The 19,038-nt window shown below is 39.4% G+C and overlaps 1 protein-coding gene across 10 annotated transcripts in view; it reads right to left on the bottom strand.

The window, feature by feature from the left end:
* The window catches only part of EYA1 (EYA transcriptional coactivator and phosphatase 1), a 231,452-nt gene that overhangs the window by 80,619 nt on the left and 131,795 nt on the right, over positions 1 to 19,038 (bottom strand). For 5 of the 10 annotated variants that reach the window (XM_073330852.2, XM_073330862.2, XM_078851517.1 and 2 more), the window contains 4 exons: positions 12,354 to 12,431; positions 5,953 to 6,022; positions 5,505 to 5,650; positions 1,123 to 1,260 (listed from right to left, as the gene is read on the bottom strand). In XM_073330852.2, the coding sequence (XP_073186953.1) occupies positions 1,123 to 1,260; positions 5,505 to 5,650; positions 5,953 to 6,022; positions 12,354 to 12,431 (432 nt within the window). The remainder of the gene's footprint in view (positions 1 to 1,122; positions 1,261 to 5,504; positions 5,651 to 5,952; positions 6,023 to 12,353; positions 12,432 to 19,038) is intronic. The other 5 variants (XM_073330863.2, XM_073330864.2, XM_073330865.2 and 2 more) reach the window with 5 other exon arrangements.

The following is a 19,038-nucleotide window of genomic DNA, read 5'->3' as shown; positions in this document are numbered from 1 at the left end:
AAAGTAAACATACTTATTTGGTACTGTCTTGTCTCCTGCCTGCTGGGATGCAGCGTACCTAGATCTATATTTAAGAAGCTATGTGTCAGATGATTACCTTTTCAATACTGCAGTTGCTCTGCTGTATCTGAACTAAGGGTTGGATGGGTACTTCCTAAAAGCCGTCAAACATAAGTGAAGCCTTGTCTAGTTAATCCAGTAATGCATGTCTGCTTCAGAACATCTGATAGAGAGTTAATTACATCTAGAAACTGTAACAGGTATCATAAAAACTGGTGCCAACATTTTCAGAAACAATCTTCAATTCTGGGTGCCTGAGACACCCTACCCCTTCTTTTCAGAGATGTTTATCCCCGACAACTCCCACTAACTGCAACTAGAGAAGCATGTACTCTGCATCTCTGAAAATCAGGTCAAAGATATCCCAAGTTGGGCACCCAAAATGAGAGGCCACTTATCAAACAGAGGCCTAGATGGATGGTCAGATTCCAGAACTATTCACACCCAGTCAGTGAACAACAGAGGTAGGAATATGAATGCTACATTTATAACACAGAAAAAATACATTTTAATGTCATATTTAAAAGAAACAAATAAGTGCATCTAGAAAAAAATGTAATTGACAATATTAGCTACCACTTACAAAGCTCTACACCTTCAAAATACTCTAAAAATGTTAATTAACTCTGACAAAGGCTCTGAAAGGGACAAAAAATATTTACCTGTTTTACAGATAGAGAAAACAGACTCAGGTGTTAAGTTAAATCTGGTCACTTCCTATATTCATAATCATGCCAATTTTTTCCAGTACTATGCTCTGAAGCACAGTAGTTCACTATTTATGAAGACAAAATTATTTGTTGGAATAAGAATAGAATATTTACATTAAAATGCTAGTTTAATCATTAAAGGTGGAATTTTCAAAAGCACCGAGGGTTAGCCTAACTCTACTCCTATTAAAGTCAGTGGGACTTTTATCACTGACAGCAATGAGAATGGAGTTAGGCCAATGCTGAACACTTTTGAAAATCCTACCCTAAACTGATATTTGCTTTATTCTAAATGGAAAAATGAATAGAGCAATGAAATATACTATAAATGGTAATACATATGTATACAGACCTTGCATTTGGTAGCTATATGGTGCCTGTCCTGGCTGAGGCGTGCTAAAGCTTGTCCCATAGCTTAGAAATCCTGTCTGTCCAGGAGACTGTGATTGTGACAATCCACCTTCTGTCTTGATGCCTGCCCACAATGCACCTAAATCAGTTAGTGATAGCAAATCTATTTGTTCATATTCAAACACCGACAGACAATAAAATCACATAACTAGCAGTACTTTAAACATACACCTAGTTAGTAATCACTGCATGCATTTTTGTAATGATGCTAGTGGTATGTGCAGTAGAGATAAGGGAGAAGCTGCATGTAAACATAAGTTCACCAGGGACAGTTTCAGCTCAAAACTGTGGTTTTTAAAAATCAAGAGTTGCAAGAGAAATGAATATATGGCCAGTTGCCCTTTCCGGAAAGTTGCATAATTTTTTACTCATTTCCTGCCAACTCAGTCAGAAGCTAACATTTCCATAAGTTCACGAATTTCATAGATGGCAGAACACCAATTTCATATAGTTTCAATGAAGTGTAACATAACCCACTCTTTTTCATAACATAATAATTGAGATTTGCATTGTGAAATATTTATGGATAAAGGATCAACAATCCTACTTTTTTCTTACACAGCTCCAAAGAGGCTTTTACAGTATTATAAAAAGAAAATCCTCTTTAAAAGTGATTAAATTAGGTCCATTAGCACATAATATGCCTTTTCAAAAATGGTATGTATTGTAAAACATATATGGTTTTTAACCAATGACCAAAATAGACATACAGGATGCTAAATATGCCTTAGAGAGGAGCTCTCAAACAGGGAGGATACAGCAAAGCTTCATTAATCTGTACTAATGACAGGCAAATCCATTAAAAATTATGCTCTAACAAAACTCAGCCTGATCCAATGCCTACTGAAATGGAAAGACTCGCACTGACTTCAATGGGCTTTGGATCAAGACCTAAATGAATAAACAATAAATATCAGGAACAGACATCACAACAAGTACATTATTTGGACACTGGAGTTTAATTTTAGCTATTTGAGATATTTCATAATGCATATTTTACAAAAATAATAGTCTTAGCAATATAGTAGTAATATGAGTAATGTAAGACTTGTCTCAGATCTTATTGCAGCAGTCTGTGATTACCTCTATACTCAGAGGTCACCATTATTTGGGGTGAATCATAAAGTGTGGATGAGTAGTAGACTTTTGTAAATGATAAACTATAAATCCATTTACCTTTTGGTTCAAGTCTTAAAAACTCAAGTCCTATGATGTATGAAGGAGGGAGGTGCAAAAAAGTCATTACACTTGTACAATATGCAGTTATATGCCCCAAACAGTCCAATATGCATGACTGCATATTTTTCATGCGCTCCTGAGATATCCATTTTGTAATTATGGCCCTTCACTTTTTTCTAATTCCTTCTGCATAACTGCCAAAGTAAGTTGTGTTTAAATAAGGGTTGGTTCCCCTTGCTGTTCCCTTTCCGCTTATATTTCACCCTGCAATTAAATCATAATGATGAATCTGACATATGGGCTCACTGTGAAACTTCCACTTTATAGTGTTGGTATCAATAATTCCCAGGAACGTTATCCTCATCTTTCATAATTTGAAAGACCCTTGAAACGCTCATGTGAATTTTTTTTAATTAGTTTAAACTGAGATCAAGCTAAGAAATTTTAGCTCCTGCTTCAACTCCCAGCCTTTGAGTGTGTGCAGAGAGCATTTCTCCTAGTTCATGCCTCCTTTCAACATGAGGCAAACAAGGGACGTAGCGGGTAGGAAGCTGGAGGTGGATGCCAACTGGAAGATAATGTGCCACTGACAGCTTCCAGTTCTGGCCCTTCTGCAAATTTCTAAGAAGCAGGCGGAGGAGCTTTTCACCTCCTGACACCCCACAACTCCTTGTCTGCTTTCCTCCAGTGGCTTCACTTACCAGCTCTTCATGCTCCTTTACCCTCTCCTTTTCTCTTCACTAGTCCAGACATGCAAAGAGAGGTAACGGGGAGAGACCATGAAGGTACTATCAGGATCCAGGGGGAGAAGCAGCTGGTAAATGAAGCCTTTACAATATGCCACTAAGAAAGGCAGACAGCAGTGGAGTGCCTCAGGAAATGAATAGCTACACTTCTCCAGCTTCCTCAGTAGCTTTGCAGATGTACCAGAGCCAGCAGCTCCCTAGGAACTACTTGTCAGTGGTATTTCCTTCCACCCCACTTCCTGCTTCCATGAGTTCAGCATGGTAGAGATGCAGGAGGTGAGAAATAGAGAGACTGGGCCTCTTCCTGGCAGATACTTAAGTACTGCTCTGAGTGGTGCTCCCTGTGCCTTCACAGCAGCACCTTCCCAATAACTGCCTCAATCAAAGAAGCTGAGAAAGGGCTGGGATTTTAATTTTCAACCTCAATTTAAAGTGACATAAAAATTAATAAATCCCAACTAGATTTTAGAGAACATGGCCTTTCAAATTTTGAAAAGTGCATTTTCAGTAAGTCCCATGCCAAGTCTACATTATAAACTTACATAAATACACCGTTCAGGGGTGTGAAAAATCCCCAAGGGCTTCTCCCATCAATGTAGTTACCGCCTCTCCTGGAAGTGATTAACTAAGCCAATGGGAGATGCCCTCCTGTCAGCACAGTAGCATCTTCACAAAGTGCTGCTGCACCGTTGCAGAGTTTTAAGTGTAGACCTGCCCCCAGACTTAAAAGAGAGAGAGAGAGAGAGAGAGAGACCTAAAAAGCAAATTTTCTCTTTCAGATGAGTAGGACATATCTAACGCTGCTATTTTGCTCATTCCACAAGTGTTGGAACCCGTAGGCATGGAAAGAGAGAAAGACAAAGTACATGATGCAGAAAATGGGATTCACCTGCAGACCTGGGAAGAGAATTTTGACTCTAATATGGTGCCCATCCTGCTTGCTTTGTGCAGATGAACAGTCCCATTGCCTTCAGTCTGACTGCTCACATGAGCACAGACTGCACGACTGGGGCCTAAAGATGTAATTAAATGTATCTGTACACAAGGAAATACTCTTATGTCAACTCCCACAGTATGTTTGCTTTTTAATGCTACTGTTAAACAACAAGATACATAGCTAAAAGAACCTTGGCTGAGCCCTGAGGTGGACATGTAGGAAAACAAAAAATGCAATGAGCCGTATCACTTAGCCAGTTTTTCAGTTGTAAAAAGGAGTTCTGTAATGCAAAATGTGCAAGACGAAACTGACCAAAGTCCTCGGCACAGTGGATGGATGGGGCAGGGGGAGAAAAAAAAAGCAAGAGACTAGATAAGCATGCTAGCCAAACCAGCAAGCAGAGTCCAAATAGAGCAACTCACATACAGAGCACGGGTGACAGGGAGCCAGCTAAACTGAGAGGGTGAAATCCAGGCCCCACTGAAGTCAATGGAAGTTTTACCACGGACTTTAATGGGTCCAGGATTTCACACAGAAAGACAAAGGGAACAAGATAAGTCACCGTCTGGGCTGCCCAACCCACCACAGATAGCCAAGGACCAATAGAAGCCTCAAACAAGAAAAACATACATTTACGATATACGTAAGAAAAATACATTACCATCACTGAAAATATATTTTAAATATTCAAATAAAATGTTTTAGATGTTTAAAATATGCAGAAAAGAGTTGAAATATATGAACTATGTTTATAGCTATTTATTTTATAATATAGATCAATATACGCAATACATATAGGGACAATGTGAAAAATGTAATTGGATTATATATCATCATATTGTCAGCATTTTAGAGCCTTAATGGCATTTACTTCAATTTCCACCACGGCAGATTTCCAAAACTACATAAAAGTAGACTTCTTGAGTCAGATCCTCAGCCGATATAAATCAGAAGAGCTTGACTGGTTTACACCAGTTGAGGATCAAGCCCTGTATTTATCAATTTACCCTTGTATGCACTTGGATTGCACAATTCTTACTGAAGTCAACAGGTGTAAGAGAGAGCAGTACTAGCTCTTTAAATTTTATATTTCCCCTTTGTCCATTTCTAACAAAACATTTGATGAATGCTTCTTTTCCATGGCTTCTATTAAAGGTAGCATTAAAAAAACAGAAATAAAAGGTAAAAGCAACTATTCCACAGGAGGTTATGAGAGTTGTTATGGATTTGTATAAGTCACATTTGTCAGGTACATTCCTAATTAGACTCTAGTAAATACATATACTAAGCTTTCCCCATTTCACCGAAAGGGAACTGAATGTAGGTTTTTGACTACAAACATGCACATGGACAGTTGTCACATTAAACACAGAGAAAATATGTTTCTCTGGGTCATACAGCTTTTCTGGGTAAAAATGTTTACCCCAGAATTAAATAACATTGATACTGACTCTTACTCACCATATGAAGGGATTCCATAGGGCTGGCCTGGCTGTGGGTATGTGGCATAAGCTGTAGCTTGCTGCATTCCTGTTGTAAACTGCGTCTGCCCATATGCAGCCATAGTTTGTGAGGAAGGGGTAGGAAGAATATGTGGGTATGGTCTGCTATTGATTATAAATGACAGAAAATAGAATTTGTATTAGACAGAGATATATGAGTACTTGTGTTAACTGACAGCCTTATTATATTAGCTTGATTAGCACATGGTCATAGATTGCATGAGAGAACAGAAGTTCTTAAAAAAATCTTTAAAATACAAACAGCTAAAATAAAATAAAATCACATACTTTCTCAAGAACAAGCTTTGGGTTAAACTCGGATAACAGAAGAACCCAATGATGATTCTAAATGAGGCTAAAACCTGTTTATTTATTTCAGTTATTATTATTTAGAAAAGATAACTTACTTGGAAGGATAAATCTGTGGTGGGGAGAACTGATGAGTTTGTCTTGGGCTGAAGCCACTGCTTCCAATTACTGCCCCAAGGAGAAAGGAAAGCACATTAAAATGTAAACACACACATCTGAACTAAGTATTACTTTTTGCTAACAGAATTTCAGAATTTTAACAAGGTTTTAAATAAGTCCAAATACCATAAATATTCTGACCTACAAAGTAATGTTTTAATAGGGATAGGTTTCAGAGTAGCAGCCGTGTTAGTCTGTATTCGCAAAAAGAAAAGGAGTACTTGTGGCACCTTAGAGACTAACCAATTTATTTGAGCATAAGCTTTCGTGAGCTACAGCTCACTTAACAGGGACAGGTGCCAGTATAGGAATGCTCAATATTAAAATTAAAAGCTTGATTAAATTGCCCTTCTTTGTACAACTCCAGAGCAATAATTTATTTTTGCTTGCAGTCAGACAACATTTTCAAGGGAAACAAATTTTCTCAAATGATTGCACACTGGAAATAATTTCCTTCCATATTTTCAAAGGTTTACGATACTCCAGCACAATGTTTTATTAATGTTTAGAATATTAGATTCATAGAAATGTAGGGCTGGAAGGGATCTTAAGAGGTCATTTAGTCCAGCCCCCTGCACTGAGGCAGGACCAAGTAAACCTAAATCAGTAGTTCTCAACCAGGGGTACATGTACCCCTAGGAGTATGCAGAGGTCTTCCAGGGGGTACATCAACTCATCTAGCTATTTGCCTCTAGATACTTGCCTAGTTTCACAACTGGCTACATAAAAAGCATTAGTGAAATCAGTACAAACTAAAAATTTTGCATACAGACAATAACTTGTTTATACTGCTCTATATACTATACACTGAAATGTAAATACAATATTTATATTTCAATTTATTTATTTCATAATTATATGGTAAAAATGAGAATAAGCAATTTTTCAGTAATAGTGTGCTGTGACACTTCTGTATTTTTAGGTCTGATTTTGTAAGCATGTAGTTTTTAAGTGAGGTGAAACTTGGGCTACCGAGATCAACCAGATTCCTGAAAGGGATACAGCAGTCTGGAAAGGTTGAGAGCCACTGACCTAGACCATCCCTGACAGGTGTTTGCTTAATCTGTTCTTAAAATCCTCCAATGAGGGGGATTCTACAACCTTGAAAGCCCATTCCAGATCTTAACTACCATTATAGTAGAAAGTTCCTCCTAATATCCAATCTAAATTTTTCTTACTGTGGATTAAGCCCATTATTTCCCTCAGTCTATTTGTCTCAAGACTAAGTAAACCCAGTTTGTGTAACTCTTCCACATAGGTTTCAGAGTGGTAGCCGTGTTAGTCTGTATCAGCAAAAACAACGAGGAGTCCTTGTGGCACCTTGGAGACTAACAAATTTATTTGGGCATAAGCTTTCGTGGGCTAGAACCCACTTCATCAGATGCATGGAGTGGAAACTACAGGAGCAGGTATAAATACATGAAAAAATGCGAGTTGTCTTACCAAGTGTGAGGTTAGTCTAACGAGACAATTCAACCGACAGCAGGATACCAAGGTAAGGATACTTGGGGTAAGGCATGATTTGTTCTTGACACATACAGGTTAGCTATTATAACTTTATTATTCTCTAAATGCTTACAAATTGATTGTTTAATAATTTGTTTGAAATTTGTTTGAAGTATCAAAGTTGGGCTGACTGGTCTATAATTCTTCTAGTCCTCATTTTCCCCCTTTTAAATATAGGCACTTTGTGTGCCCTTCTCCAGCCTTCTCAGACTTCACATGTCCCCCAGGAGTTCTCAAAGATAATCACCAACAGTTCTGAGAATTCTTTAGCTGATTCCTTATATACCCTAGAATGAATTTCATCAGGCCCTACTCACCTGAATATATCTAACTACTCTATAACCTGTTCTCTCCCTATTTTGGCTTTTGTTCCTCCCCCCTTGTTAATATTAATTGTGTTAAGTATGTGATCACAATTCACCTTTTAGTGAAGACCAAAGCAAACCAGGCATTAAACACCTAAGCCTTCTTGATGTCATCCATTATTAGCTCTGCTTCCCCACTAAGTAGAAGACCCACACTTTCGTTTGTCTTTTTCTTGTTTCTAATGTGTTTATATAACTTGTTATCGCCTTTTACGTCCCTTGCTAGGTGTAACTCATATTGTCCCTCCATACTTTTGGCTATTCTTTTGTACTCCATTTTAGCAATTTGTCCAAGTTTCCACTTTTTGTATTCAAAGATCTGTATTTCATAACAAAATTCTAAGTACGTTTCCTATTGAAAACATACAGGTAACTTCATAGCATGGGTCTCTTTTTAAAATAATTCTGTAGTACAAAGGCTATACTACATCTTCCACTTTCAGCTTCTTTCCTTGCACTATCTACTTATTTCTAATCCATTTTCAGACTTTGATAACTTTCAGTATTTCAGAAAGATGTCATAATGAAATAGCATATTGTCTTAATGAAAAACTGTTAAGTGTGTAAGATCAAGAAATTAACCTAACAGGTGTTTTTTTTCTGAAGCTCAGATTAAGAGCTCCAAGTAGCTATTTATAACCCCCAAAATCAATCCCTGTTAACACAGAAATATAAAATTCATATAAGATCTTTAACTAGATTGAATTCTTTGTGACCTTTCAGGGCACTAAAGAGAAAGGAGGTCAGCTATGCATTGTATGCTGGGCCTTCTGCTCATCATTATAGTATAAAGTGAAAGACCATACACTTTGGGAGCATATTAGCTAATCACAGGATGACTATGTACTACAAATGTGATGTTGCCATGAAAAAGGCAAATGTGATCCTAAATGGCATCAGGCAAGGTATTTCTGTTAGAGGTAGGGATATATTAATGCCATTGTACAAGGCACTGGTAAGACCTGATCTGTAATACTGCATACAATACTCAAGAAAGGAATTCAAACTGAGACATGTGTAGAGAAAGGGTACTAGGATGATTAGGAGACTGGAGAGCCTGTCTAACAAGAGGATACTAAAAGATCTTGTCTTGTTTAGTCTAGCAAAACGAATGCTGAAAGGAGATGCAATACATCAGAGAAATAAATATAAGGGAAGGAGAAGAGCTATCTAACTAAAAGACAAGGGTGGCTCAAGAACATATGGGTATAAACTGGCTATGAGTAAACTTAGGCTGGAAATTAGAAGAAAGTTTCTAACCATCAGAGGAGTGAGGTTCTGGAATAGCCTCCCGATAGCAATAGAGAGGGCAAGCAATCTAACTAGCTTTAAAACGGGACTGGATAAATTTATGAATGGGATTATATGACAAATTATAAAGATAGCAGAGGACTGGACTCAAGGATCCAGAAGGTTTCTGTTGGGTTCCCTGTGGGGTGTCACCTGGAACTGGGGTATCCCTGAACTCGCCTGACACACTAGCCTGGGCTCTCTTTACTCTGTACTGCCGTGACAAGCCCTCTCCAGCACACACACAGGTAGGGACACACCCAGCTACAGCTGCACACAGATGCTGAGATCAGTTCTGCATGGGAAGGCTCAGCTAAGGCACCTCCCAGTTGCTAAGGCACGCACTCCCCTCTGGAGTGCAAACCCAAAATTATACTGTGTTGCGCTACACAGGGAACTGTACAGCGTAAGCTCATGAAATTCACCCGCTCCCTCAGTGGAAGATATTCAACAGATTTCTGCCCCCAGTTATGATTTCCACCCACTGGTTTTAGACCAAAACAAGTTTATTAACTACAAAACATAGATGTTAAGTGATTATAAAGGATAGCAAACAGATCAAAGCAGATTACCTAGCAAATAAAACAAAAATGCTATTTAAGCTTAATATACTAAGGAAATTGGATATGAGTAGCAAATTCTCACTCTAATTGTTGGTTTAGGCAGTTTGGAAAGATTCTCAAGGGCAAGCTGCACTTGCTTGCAGCTTAAAACCCCAGGTTTCACAAGCTAGAAATCCTCTAGCCTGGGTTCAGCTCTTCTCCCCCAGCTCAGTCCTCATTTCTTAGGTGTTTCCAAGTGCCTCCTTTGGGTGGGGAACCAGTGAAGAACCACAATGATGTCACTCCCTTGCCTTAAATCACTTTTGCATATGATGGGAACCCTTTGTCTCACAGTTTGATTCCCACGCCTGGTCAGTGGAAAAACACTAGTATTCTATGATGGAGTCCAGTACCAGATGACTTGGTCACATGCCCCTGTAGGGACACAGCAGCCATGACTCGGAGGCTCTTTGTAACTCCTCAGGAAGGCTCCCCAGTGGGAGATTAGCATCTTCTAAGACCTACTGTTCTCCCTAATGGCCCTTCCCAGCCAACCATCTAGACTGATTGCATTCTGCTTAGTGAGTGTTCCCTGGGTGTAAACACGTTTGTAACTGATGCATAGACAATATTCCTAACTTCAGATACCAAAATGATACATGCATCCAAATAGGCTAATCATATTCAGTAAATCATAACCTTTTCCGCAATATCTCACAAGCCTTATCTTGCACAAAATACATCATGGTTATGCTATAATCATATCACAATAATGTCTCTATGAAGAATATGGGGCTTAATGTCACAGTTCCTTCCAGTTCTATGTCCCTATTATTTTTAGAGGTACCATGAAGAAAGCTGCCTTCTCTCTGATGACTATTTGGGTCCCACTTCTTCTCTACGCCCAAGATCTCTTTTTAGCCCCTCACAGGGAAAAGGTCAATTTCAGGTTGTGAGATCGCTATAAAATAACTTTCCTGGTATCAACCTACCAAAAAATTACTTGCCTATTGTCAGGCATCTGGAATCAAACAGAGCATGCGCAATGTACCATCTGATAGCATTTCCTAAAACAGTTAAGCTGGGCAGAATCTGATTTTGTCCCTGTGAAGCATACAGATTTGTTCTCAGTACTACAGAATTATTTCTGAGTGACCATTACCAAGAAAGATAGCAAATAATTTTTTTCCTGTTTTCCCTTATCGTTATCTCGTTTGTGTCAAGCCCAAAGTAAATACACCCCAGCTGTATAATCTATATGACACACACATATATATATATATTATGTATAACAAGAATCTCTATAAATAATTTACAGTCTAAGAGTGTTCTCACACACTGTGCTTTCAAATAGCTGTGAAAAAATTGAGACGTAAAATTAAGACAGTATCTTTCAGAGTAGTTAGTGTATTGGCATCCAAGGATTGTTAAAGTCAATTTGATGGGCTCAATATTTCCCTCATCCAAGCTCTGTTTTGTACAGCAGGGGCCATCATGGAACCAGTTATATCTACCCAATCTGGTGCAGACCCAGCATCTGGATTGTCTAGGATCTGCTGGAACTTACACCTACATACCTTATATCACTAGAGGTTCAACACAACAAGACTCTGTCACACCCCTCATCTTACCTCCAATATACCCCTCACATATACCCTACACTGAGAGAGTGGAGGTGTGGTCTAGTAGAGGAGTTGCCTCTGGTGAGTTTATGCCAGTTGGCAGTTACCCTCCACGAGGGAACTGTTTGCTGGCCAGCTACAGCCAGAATCTATCCTCTTTGCCTTGTATGAGAGGCTCAAAGAGGATGGAGTGTAATGTACAACCGATCCCTATTCTCTTAAGTTCAAAATTTTGAGTTTAGATCTCTGAATGTGCTTGAATATATTAGAAACAGTTGTTGGCCAATCTTTAGCATAATCAGCACACACATATGTGGCCTATATCAATCAAGACACATCAGCTGGTCAATTTTTAAAGTGAATCTCTAAAGTCAACATGAGTCTGCAAATAACACTCTCAAATAACACACTGCAAATAACATAGCTCTATTGCATCTCTCTGCAATCATGATTGTAACTTATGAGTTCAGAATTAGGTACAAATTCTGCATGACAAAAACAGTAATATAGAAATAACAGTGTTAATTCACACATTTTGGATTAATATGCACCCTTTCGCCACCTTTTAGAGACCTACTGGCACAAATGGCAAATGTAAATATCTGCACTTTTTGGGGAACAGCCAGAATTCAGAAGGCATCATAACGGTAAGCAAGCAAGGAGGACGATTTTAGACTTTCATCCCATTCACAACTAGAGCATGCAGATGTGGATCTGCTAGCCATCAGAAAACAAAAACAAAACAAAAAAACAGTTTGAGCCATAATACTGCCCCAATCCTGAGTGGAGCTCCCAGAGAAGTTATCCATGGATATCAATGAGTTGATCTCGCATTTCTTACTTATGGAAAATTCCCACTGACTTTTGCCTGAGTAAGATGTGTAAGATCAGGCCCGATAGAATGTGCGAGCTACAGACTGTATAAAACCTTTTATTTTTAACTTCTGCATACAGTATTTAGACTGTAAGAGGGGAAGAAAACAGTAAGTGAAAAATATCTTTATTTATTTCTTACCTGATCCTGAGAAATTGTCTAAAGACTCGTCTGCTGTAGTCGTAGCAATCTCACTGCTGCTCATTGGTTCTGTTTTAACTAGAAGTATAAATTATAAATAATCTAAATGCTCCTAATATTCATGCACACATACACATGCACACACATTATTCACAAAATACCACTAAAACACAATCTTCTAACAAATATTTGCTATCTGTATTTTTGTGTAAATATAAACACACACACACAAAGATCTGTTTCTGTCCCCAAGGAATAAAAGCCACTGTAACAAACTAGAAGATACTGTCATGGACAGATCAACCAATGAGTCCCCATGCCACTTTGTGCACTCCTATGATTCTTAATCCTTTAAAACCAACACATCTATAACAACAATCCTTTATAACCAACATATTCAGAGAGTCATTGTTTGTTGGTTGCAGAAGTAAGTTTTCAGAATGATCTGAATGAGGCAAAAATTGAAGCATTCTTTTAATGGACTTCTTCTAGGGTTGGTTGAAATTTTTTTGTCCAAAATATTTGTGACGGCAATTTGGGTTTTCAACCAAACAAAATTTTTCATGAAAAGTGTCTGCTTTCAGCTGAAAATTTCAGTATTTTGAAGAACTGAACACCTGACAAATTATCTTTTTTTCAGCCAAAATCCACACTATTTTCTGTATTCATTTTTTCCCTTGAAAAAAATCAGAATTTTCAATGGGAAATTTAGACAAACTTTTTCTTTAATTTTCACTGAAATTGTCCATGGAAAAAAACCCCTATTTTCCAACCAGCTCTAATTTCTTTCTCAAAGTAAAATTCAGCTCCGAAAAGTGATTGTCCGGCGATACCGAAAGAAGGATGGGAGACATTTGACATGGTTTTAATCAGGCCATAACTTTTTTATTAGATGTCTGGGTCTACACGGCAGATAAAAGTGTACAGTGCAGGTAATTCCATGTTCATTCAATAAGTATCCGAAGGGCTTTTGCCAGCCCCCCCCCCCTTTTTTTCATCCAGGTCCCCCAACCCACCCATTGCTGGGACCTTGCCATCCACCCCTCCCCCTCAGAGGAGGGTTAAGGTGGGCTGTAATAAAGGGAGTTTGGCTTCCTGCCGTACCATTCATAGGAGCCCCAATCACCCCGACCCATTCCGTTTCATTAACTAACATCTCCTTTTTAAATCCTTTACCAAGCCATTTATCTGGTCACTGTGTCCCTTCCCTATGGAGTACCTGCACTGGACATCCACCACAAGGAGGTGCCAGCAAATTGCTTGGCTGCCTCCTCCCCAAACCCAGTCGGGTTCCCAGATATCTTCCAATGCCCTCTTTTCAGAATTCTGCTCTGAAAAGTGACGGTATCAGAATGACTTCTTACTCAGCAACTCTGTCCATATTCAGCTATGTAGCTAGTTACTTTATTGACAGAAAAGTTATTACAACTTTTTACTCTGGTTTACATGGCAGAACCAACACAGATTTTTAAGAGCAAGAGAGCTAGACTCTCTTCTGGCTCATGCTTCAACAACAAAATTATTAGTTCTATTCTCAGTTATTCCAGTACATATATACACAGTACACTTACTTAGTGCCTAGATCCTCAAGTAGGACAAACAGGGCACAGATCTGACCCTAATTTAGCTTGGATGTAACTATGGGCAAAATGTAAAGGCAATGGCTTTGCACAAGAAATCATTAAGACAACATAAACTACCCTGCAATGCCATTTTATCATACCAGCCTTTCCACATACATCATGTTTTAAGCAACTAAATGCATATCTATAGCCTTGAATCCAGCTTGCAAATTATTTTGCCTGGGAATTGGAACTATCATTGACAGGAATCTACATGGACCTTGCAAAATGTGCAGGACTCTCCCCAGATATCTTTTTCTCTCTGTCCTTAGATCAAATCCCCTTGTGATGCCCTATCTCCCATTTCCCCAGCATGAGGAAAGTGGTATATGGCTCTGTGTGCGTGCATGTTAGCATGACTGTGTGAGGTAATATAATTTATTCAGGGGGAGTCATTAGATTGACAGAAGGGGGCCCCTGTCTTCCCCTAGCTCTCCGTGCATGCCTTTTCCCCTTTTACTTGACCTCAGCCAAAAGATCTATCCCTAACCCCTCAAATTTCTCCTCCTCCCTGGCTACTCTCTTTTCACCCCCATACAGGGCTCTTTGCCTGTAATCCCTACCTCATGGAGATCCAGATCAGGCCCAGGCAGGGTTTATAAACTCTAGTGCACTCATTGAGCTACTCCCACACTACTTCTAATAACTAATTCCACCAAAAAAAATCCCCATTAATAGAGAAAGGGAAGGGAAACAGAGGCAGAAAGAGCCCAATGACTAGCCCACGGTAACATAGCAGATCAAGGGCAGAACCAGGACTAGAACCCAGGTCTCCTGGTACACATTCCAGTCCAGCACCCTATACACTAGACCAGCTGCCTCTCTGCATAGTATGCATGTGTCCCTCTATAAACTGTGAATAAGTGTCACTCCACCCCCCCGCCCAACACTTTGTGACTCTTTCTAGTCCAATTTTCATAAGGCAGGTATTCTCATGGGAATGATGCTGTGGGATTTGTTCTCTGGTTAACAAATGGGATGGGGGGGAAAAGAAAGAAAAATAAAAGTAAAAATAAAAGAAAAAGCTGAACCTAGCTTGGGAGCTGCGATAGATGGAAGCTAATATACACTAGCACTGTTTCCCCCAAGCTTCTCTCTCCACTGTTCAGTATTGTGGAGCCCATTGTATGCCTCTTTTTGGCTTTTGTGGAATAGAATAACCTTCTTCCCAGAGATGCAGGGCCACTGCATTGCTGGCATCTGTAGCAATTCAGGTGCTCTCACGGTCCAGAGATCTAACATATCTTTTCTTCCAGGGAGCACCTTTTTTGGAGGAATATTAATTTTCTAACTGGAAGAAAATGCCATAGTTGAAATAAAAACCTGGTTCATATCTGCTGCTTACATTTCATCTGGATTTCATATTTTTGTTACAGAGCCATTAACGGAAAAATCTGATCAAAGTCTAGCTTCACCCTATATGACTTATCAGCAATATTTTACTGCAATAATTTTTAGAGCTGAAAACTTCTAAACTGTTTCTAAACCATATAATGCTTCCTAAAATAAAGAGGAAACAAATATATAAAATATACTGGGAGCTGCATGGTCATAGCAAGAAATGTAACACTAACCAGTGACTGACACAATTTAAATTTGACAGCATTTACCCCAAATTCCTCCACAATATATCGCATCTCAACTGTTATGTTTCTTGCATTAGAGTAAGAAAGTGAGGGTGCAACAGAGTTCCTGATCTGGATTCTCATTTGTAAGTGTAATTTACAAATAAGCTTTACTAGACCTTCATGATGAAGAATCATGACCCGCATAGAGCTTCATGCTGCAGTTAATCAGTAGTTTAATAATGATGTATAGGAACTGAAGAGCCTTCCTCCCATAAGCAGCCACAGTTGTATCAAAATGTCAGAAAGCAATTGCATACTTTGATCTGCCTGGGACCTAGCTCACGAAAGCTTATGCTCAAATAAATTGGTTAGTCTCTAAGGTGCCACAAGTCCTCCTTTTCTTTTTGGACACTCATAGTTTGTTACGCAAAGAAATGAATTCAGAAATGATAGCATAGCATTCTATCCCACAGAAATCACTTACAACCAGCCATGGATTCTGACTGCAGAGAGGGCTGTCCAACCCATCCAAAAGACAAACTGACCTCCTGAATGGTAAATGCTCCCCCCGAGGAGAGAAGCTAAAAGAGGGCAGTGAGAAGAGATGAGCTGGGAATAAAAACAAGAAGTGCAATCCTATCAGAACATCTTTTCACTGATCTATGTGTATCAAATGGATATGGAGCAGTCCAAAGAAGCAAAACTCTGGAAAGTCATGGTACATTGTTCTGTTCATAGCAAGTACAGTATCATCCTTCCTTACTGCATGTGCTGTTTTTTCCTGGTTGCCTAGTAAATGTTTCCTAAATGTGCTGCGGACTCTAGCTTCTCTACTTCTCTCCCCTACATTAAAGTATCTGCAAGCTGCTCTAAGCCTTCACAGTATGGCTCTGAGCTACTAATGGGACTGGTACCACACGATGCAGAACACATATTGCAAGTTTCCCTGGATAATTTTTAACAGTGTGTTCAATTGTGAGAGAGGGAAGAAAGAAGGACTGGCTGAAAGTTCCCACTGCTGCTGCTCAGTAGCTGAAACGGAATGTTAAGCTAGTAAATGGAGGTGGCACTATTATTAATTAAGAGATGTTCTGATTACTATCACTTGAATCCACTCCATCACGTAAGGTATGTCTACATTGCAATATAAGCCCAGGGTTCGAACTCAGGCTTCCGCCTAGCCCCCCTTCCGTCTACACACAAATTGCCCTAACCGAGGACTCAGACCCTGGGTCCCAGGACCCTTAGGGGATGGAGAGTCTGAGCCTCCATAAAGCTGGGAGCCAGGGTTCAAGCCCCACTGCAGTGTAGACAAAACCCCACTGGACTCATGCTCTGGGAGTCCGCCTAAAGTACCCCCAGTCCCATGGGCAGACTATCTTTGTGCTCTGGCCAGTCAAGTTTGGGGGACTGTCAAGTTTTCCCACGCTGTACCATGAACAAAGGACAGGAACAGCCACATTCTGGGAGGGAGCTAGGAAGTCTGGGATATGGGTGGTTGGACTCAAACCCGCATAATGCAGCATAGATGCTGGAACTCCCGGTTGGGACCCAGAGTTCAACAATTCCTAACCTGGGGTTACAAATGAGTGTAGATGCTCAAACCCTTGGTTAACAAACCCAGGGACTACTAAATCGAGTTCTAATAACTCTGAACTTATATCGCTTTCAATGGCACATCTTCAAGGTATTTTCAGAAGTGAAATATTATCCCTCCTTCTTCATAGAGAGCGCACGATTCATCACTGTGCTGCTGAGTTTCTATGCTGCTGAAACACCAGTGACACAAAGCTGCACTAAAACAGAAGTGAATCATGCCCAGGCTGTTCGTAGGAGTTCCAAGAATAGAACCCAGATGGGTTCTTTGCTGCAAAGATCCCTTGCTAAGGAATAGTATCATCATCATGCACAACTCATTTAGATTTGGTTTGCAAATCAAAGGAATCTGTACAATCTGTGCAAGTGGAATGTCTGTGCCAACTGCTCTTTTATATAATTGTTCCTTTCCCCATTATTTCTGACATTTTAATCAGATTTAAAAGGCAAAACAGAACCAAGAAAACAAAAAACAGACTATTAAGGCTAGCAGATAAAAGTTCAGAAAGCTGCATGAAACACACACATACACACGAAAATATAACAGGCAAAAACTGGAGTTAGCAAAGCTGTTGAGGCAGCATTAGATTCGTTGCATGTTGAGCTACTTTCGTTGAAGACTTGTTATTTAATATAAATTAAATGGATCCTATTTGTGAATAGCTATTTTAAAAGTTTATCTAGAATTACTCATATATTAGTTTTTGAACACCACTAAAGAAATTATCTATAAAACACAACCGACAAGCATTATCTGTCTCACCCGTCACACAATTCGCAAATGCACAAATATCACACAATAGAAGCTGCCAGGTAATAAGCACTTTTTGAAAGCCTATTTTTAACTATAGATTTGGGAAGCTGCTTTCAGGCTATTTTTAAAAATCTTGATAAAAAAATATAAAAATTAGCATTAATGCAACATTAAGATTGCAAATTCAAGCATGCTGAAGTCAGAGGTTCCAGAAGATAAGATTCCTACTGCAATATGAACTTGAATATGTCACACATCTTGTACACTTAATGGTGATTGTATTACTGTTAGTTAATTGCAAAGTAGTTTTAGCTGTCGGTCCTAGGATATTAGAAAGACAAGATGGGTGAGGTAATATCTTTTATTGGACCAACTTCTGCTGGTAAAAGAGACAAGCTTTTGAGCCACACAGTGGTCTTCTTCAGGTCTGGGAAAGGTACTTTGAGGGCTTGTCTACACTGCGACGTTGTCGACAAAACTTTTGTCTTTCACGGGTGCTTAAAAAAGCCCCCCTGAGAAAGACAAAAGTTTTGCCGATGCAAGTGGCAGTGTGACTGTGGCTTTGTCGGCAGGAGCACTCTACTGCCAACAAAGCTAATGCCGCTCACGGGACTGGAAGTATTTTGACGGCAAAAGTGCAGATAAAATACTGACAGAGAGCATTCACACATGCTGACTTTTAGCGATAAGGATGTGTTGACACAGCCTTGTCGCTAAAAGCTGCATAGTGTAGACAAGCCCTGAGAGTCACAGCTAAATGCAAAGTGGAATAGATTGTTTAGCATAAGTAGTTCGTGCATACTGCAAGGGTCCATTCAAGGGCCTGTTAACACTTCTGCAGTCATAGGACAAAAAGAGGGGGTTTCTGCTCCACCTTGTACTAGGCACAGTTTATACAACATGGATAGGTTAACAGAAGATGCCTTGGGTTGCCCTAGCAGTGGAAGGTCTTCACTTAAATTTGGCTCCAGCCAACATAAGTGCCTCTCTATGACAATTTAGGAACACCATCACCACAAGTGGCGTAGAGTAACGGTAGACGTAATTAGGTTGACACAGTGTTAGAGTAGACACTGTGTTGCTTACATTGAGTGTTACTGACTTTCTGGAGCTATCCCACAATGCCCCATACTGACAATACAATT

The sequence above is a fragment of the Lepidochelys kempii genome, chromosome 2 (assembly GCF_965140285.1).
Source record: "Lepidochelys kempii isolate rLepKem1 chromosome 2, rLepKem1.hap1, whole genome shotgun sequence".
Classification (NCBI taxonomy): Eukaryota; Metazoa; Chordata; order Testudines; family Cheloniidae; genus Lepidochelys; species Lepidochelys kempii.
Note: the sequence above shows the minus strand (reverse complement) of the source record. Positions and strands in the feature narration are given on the sequence as shown.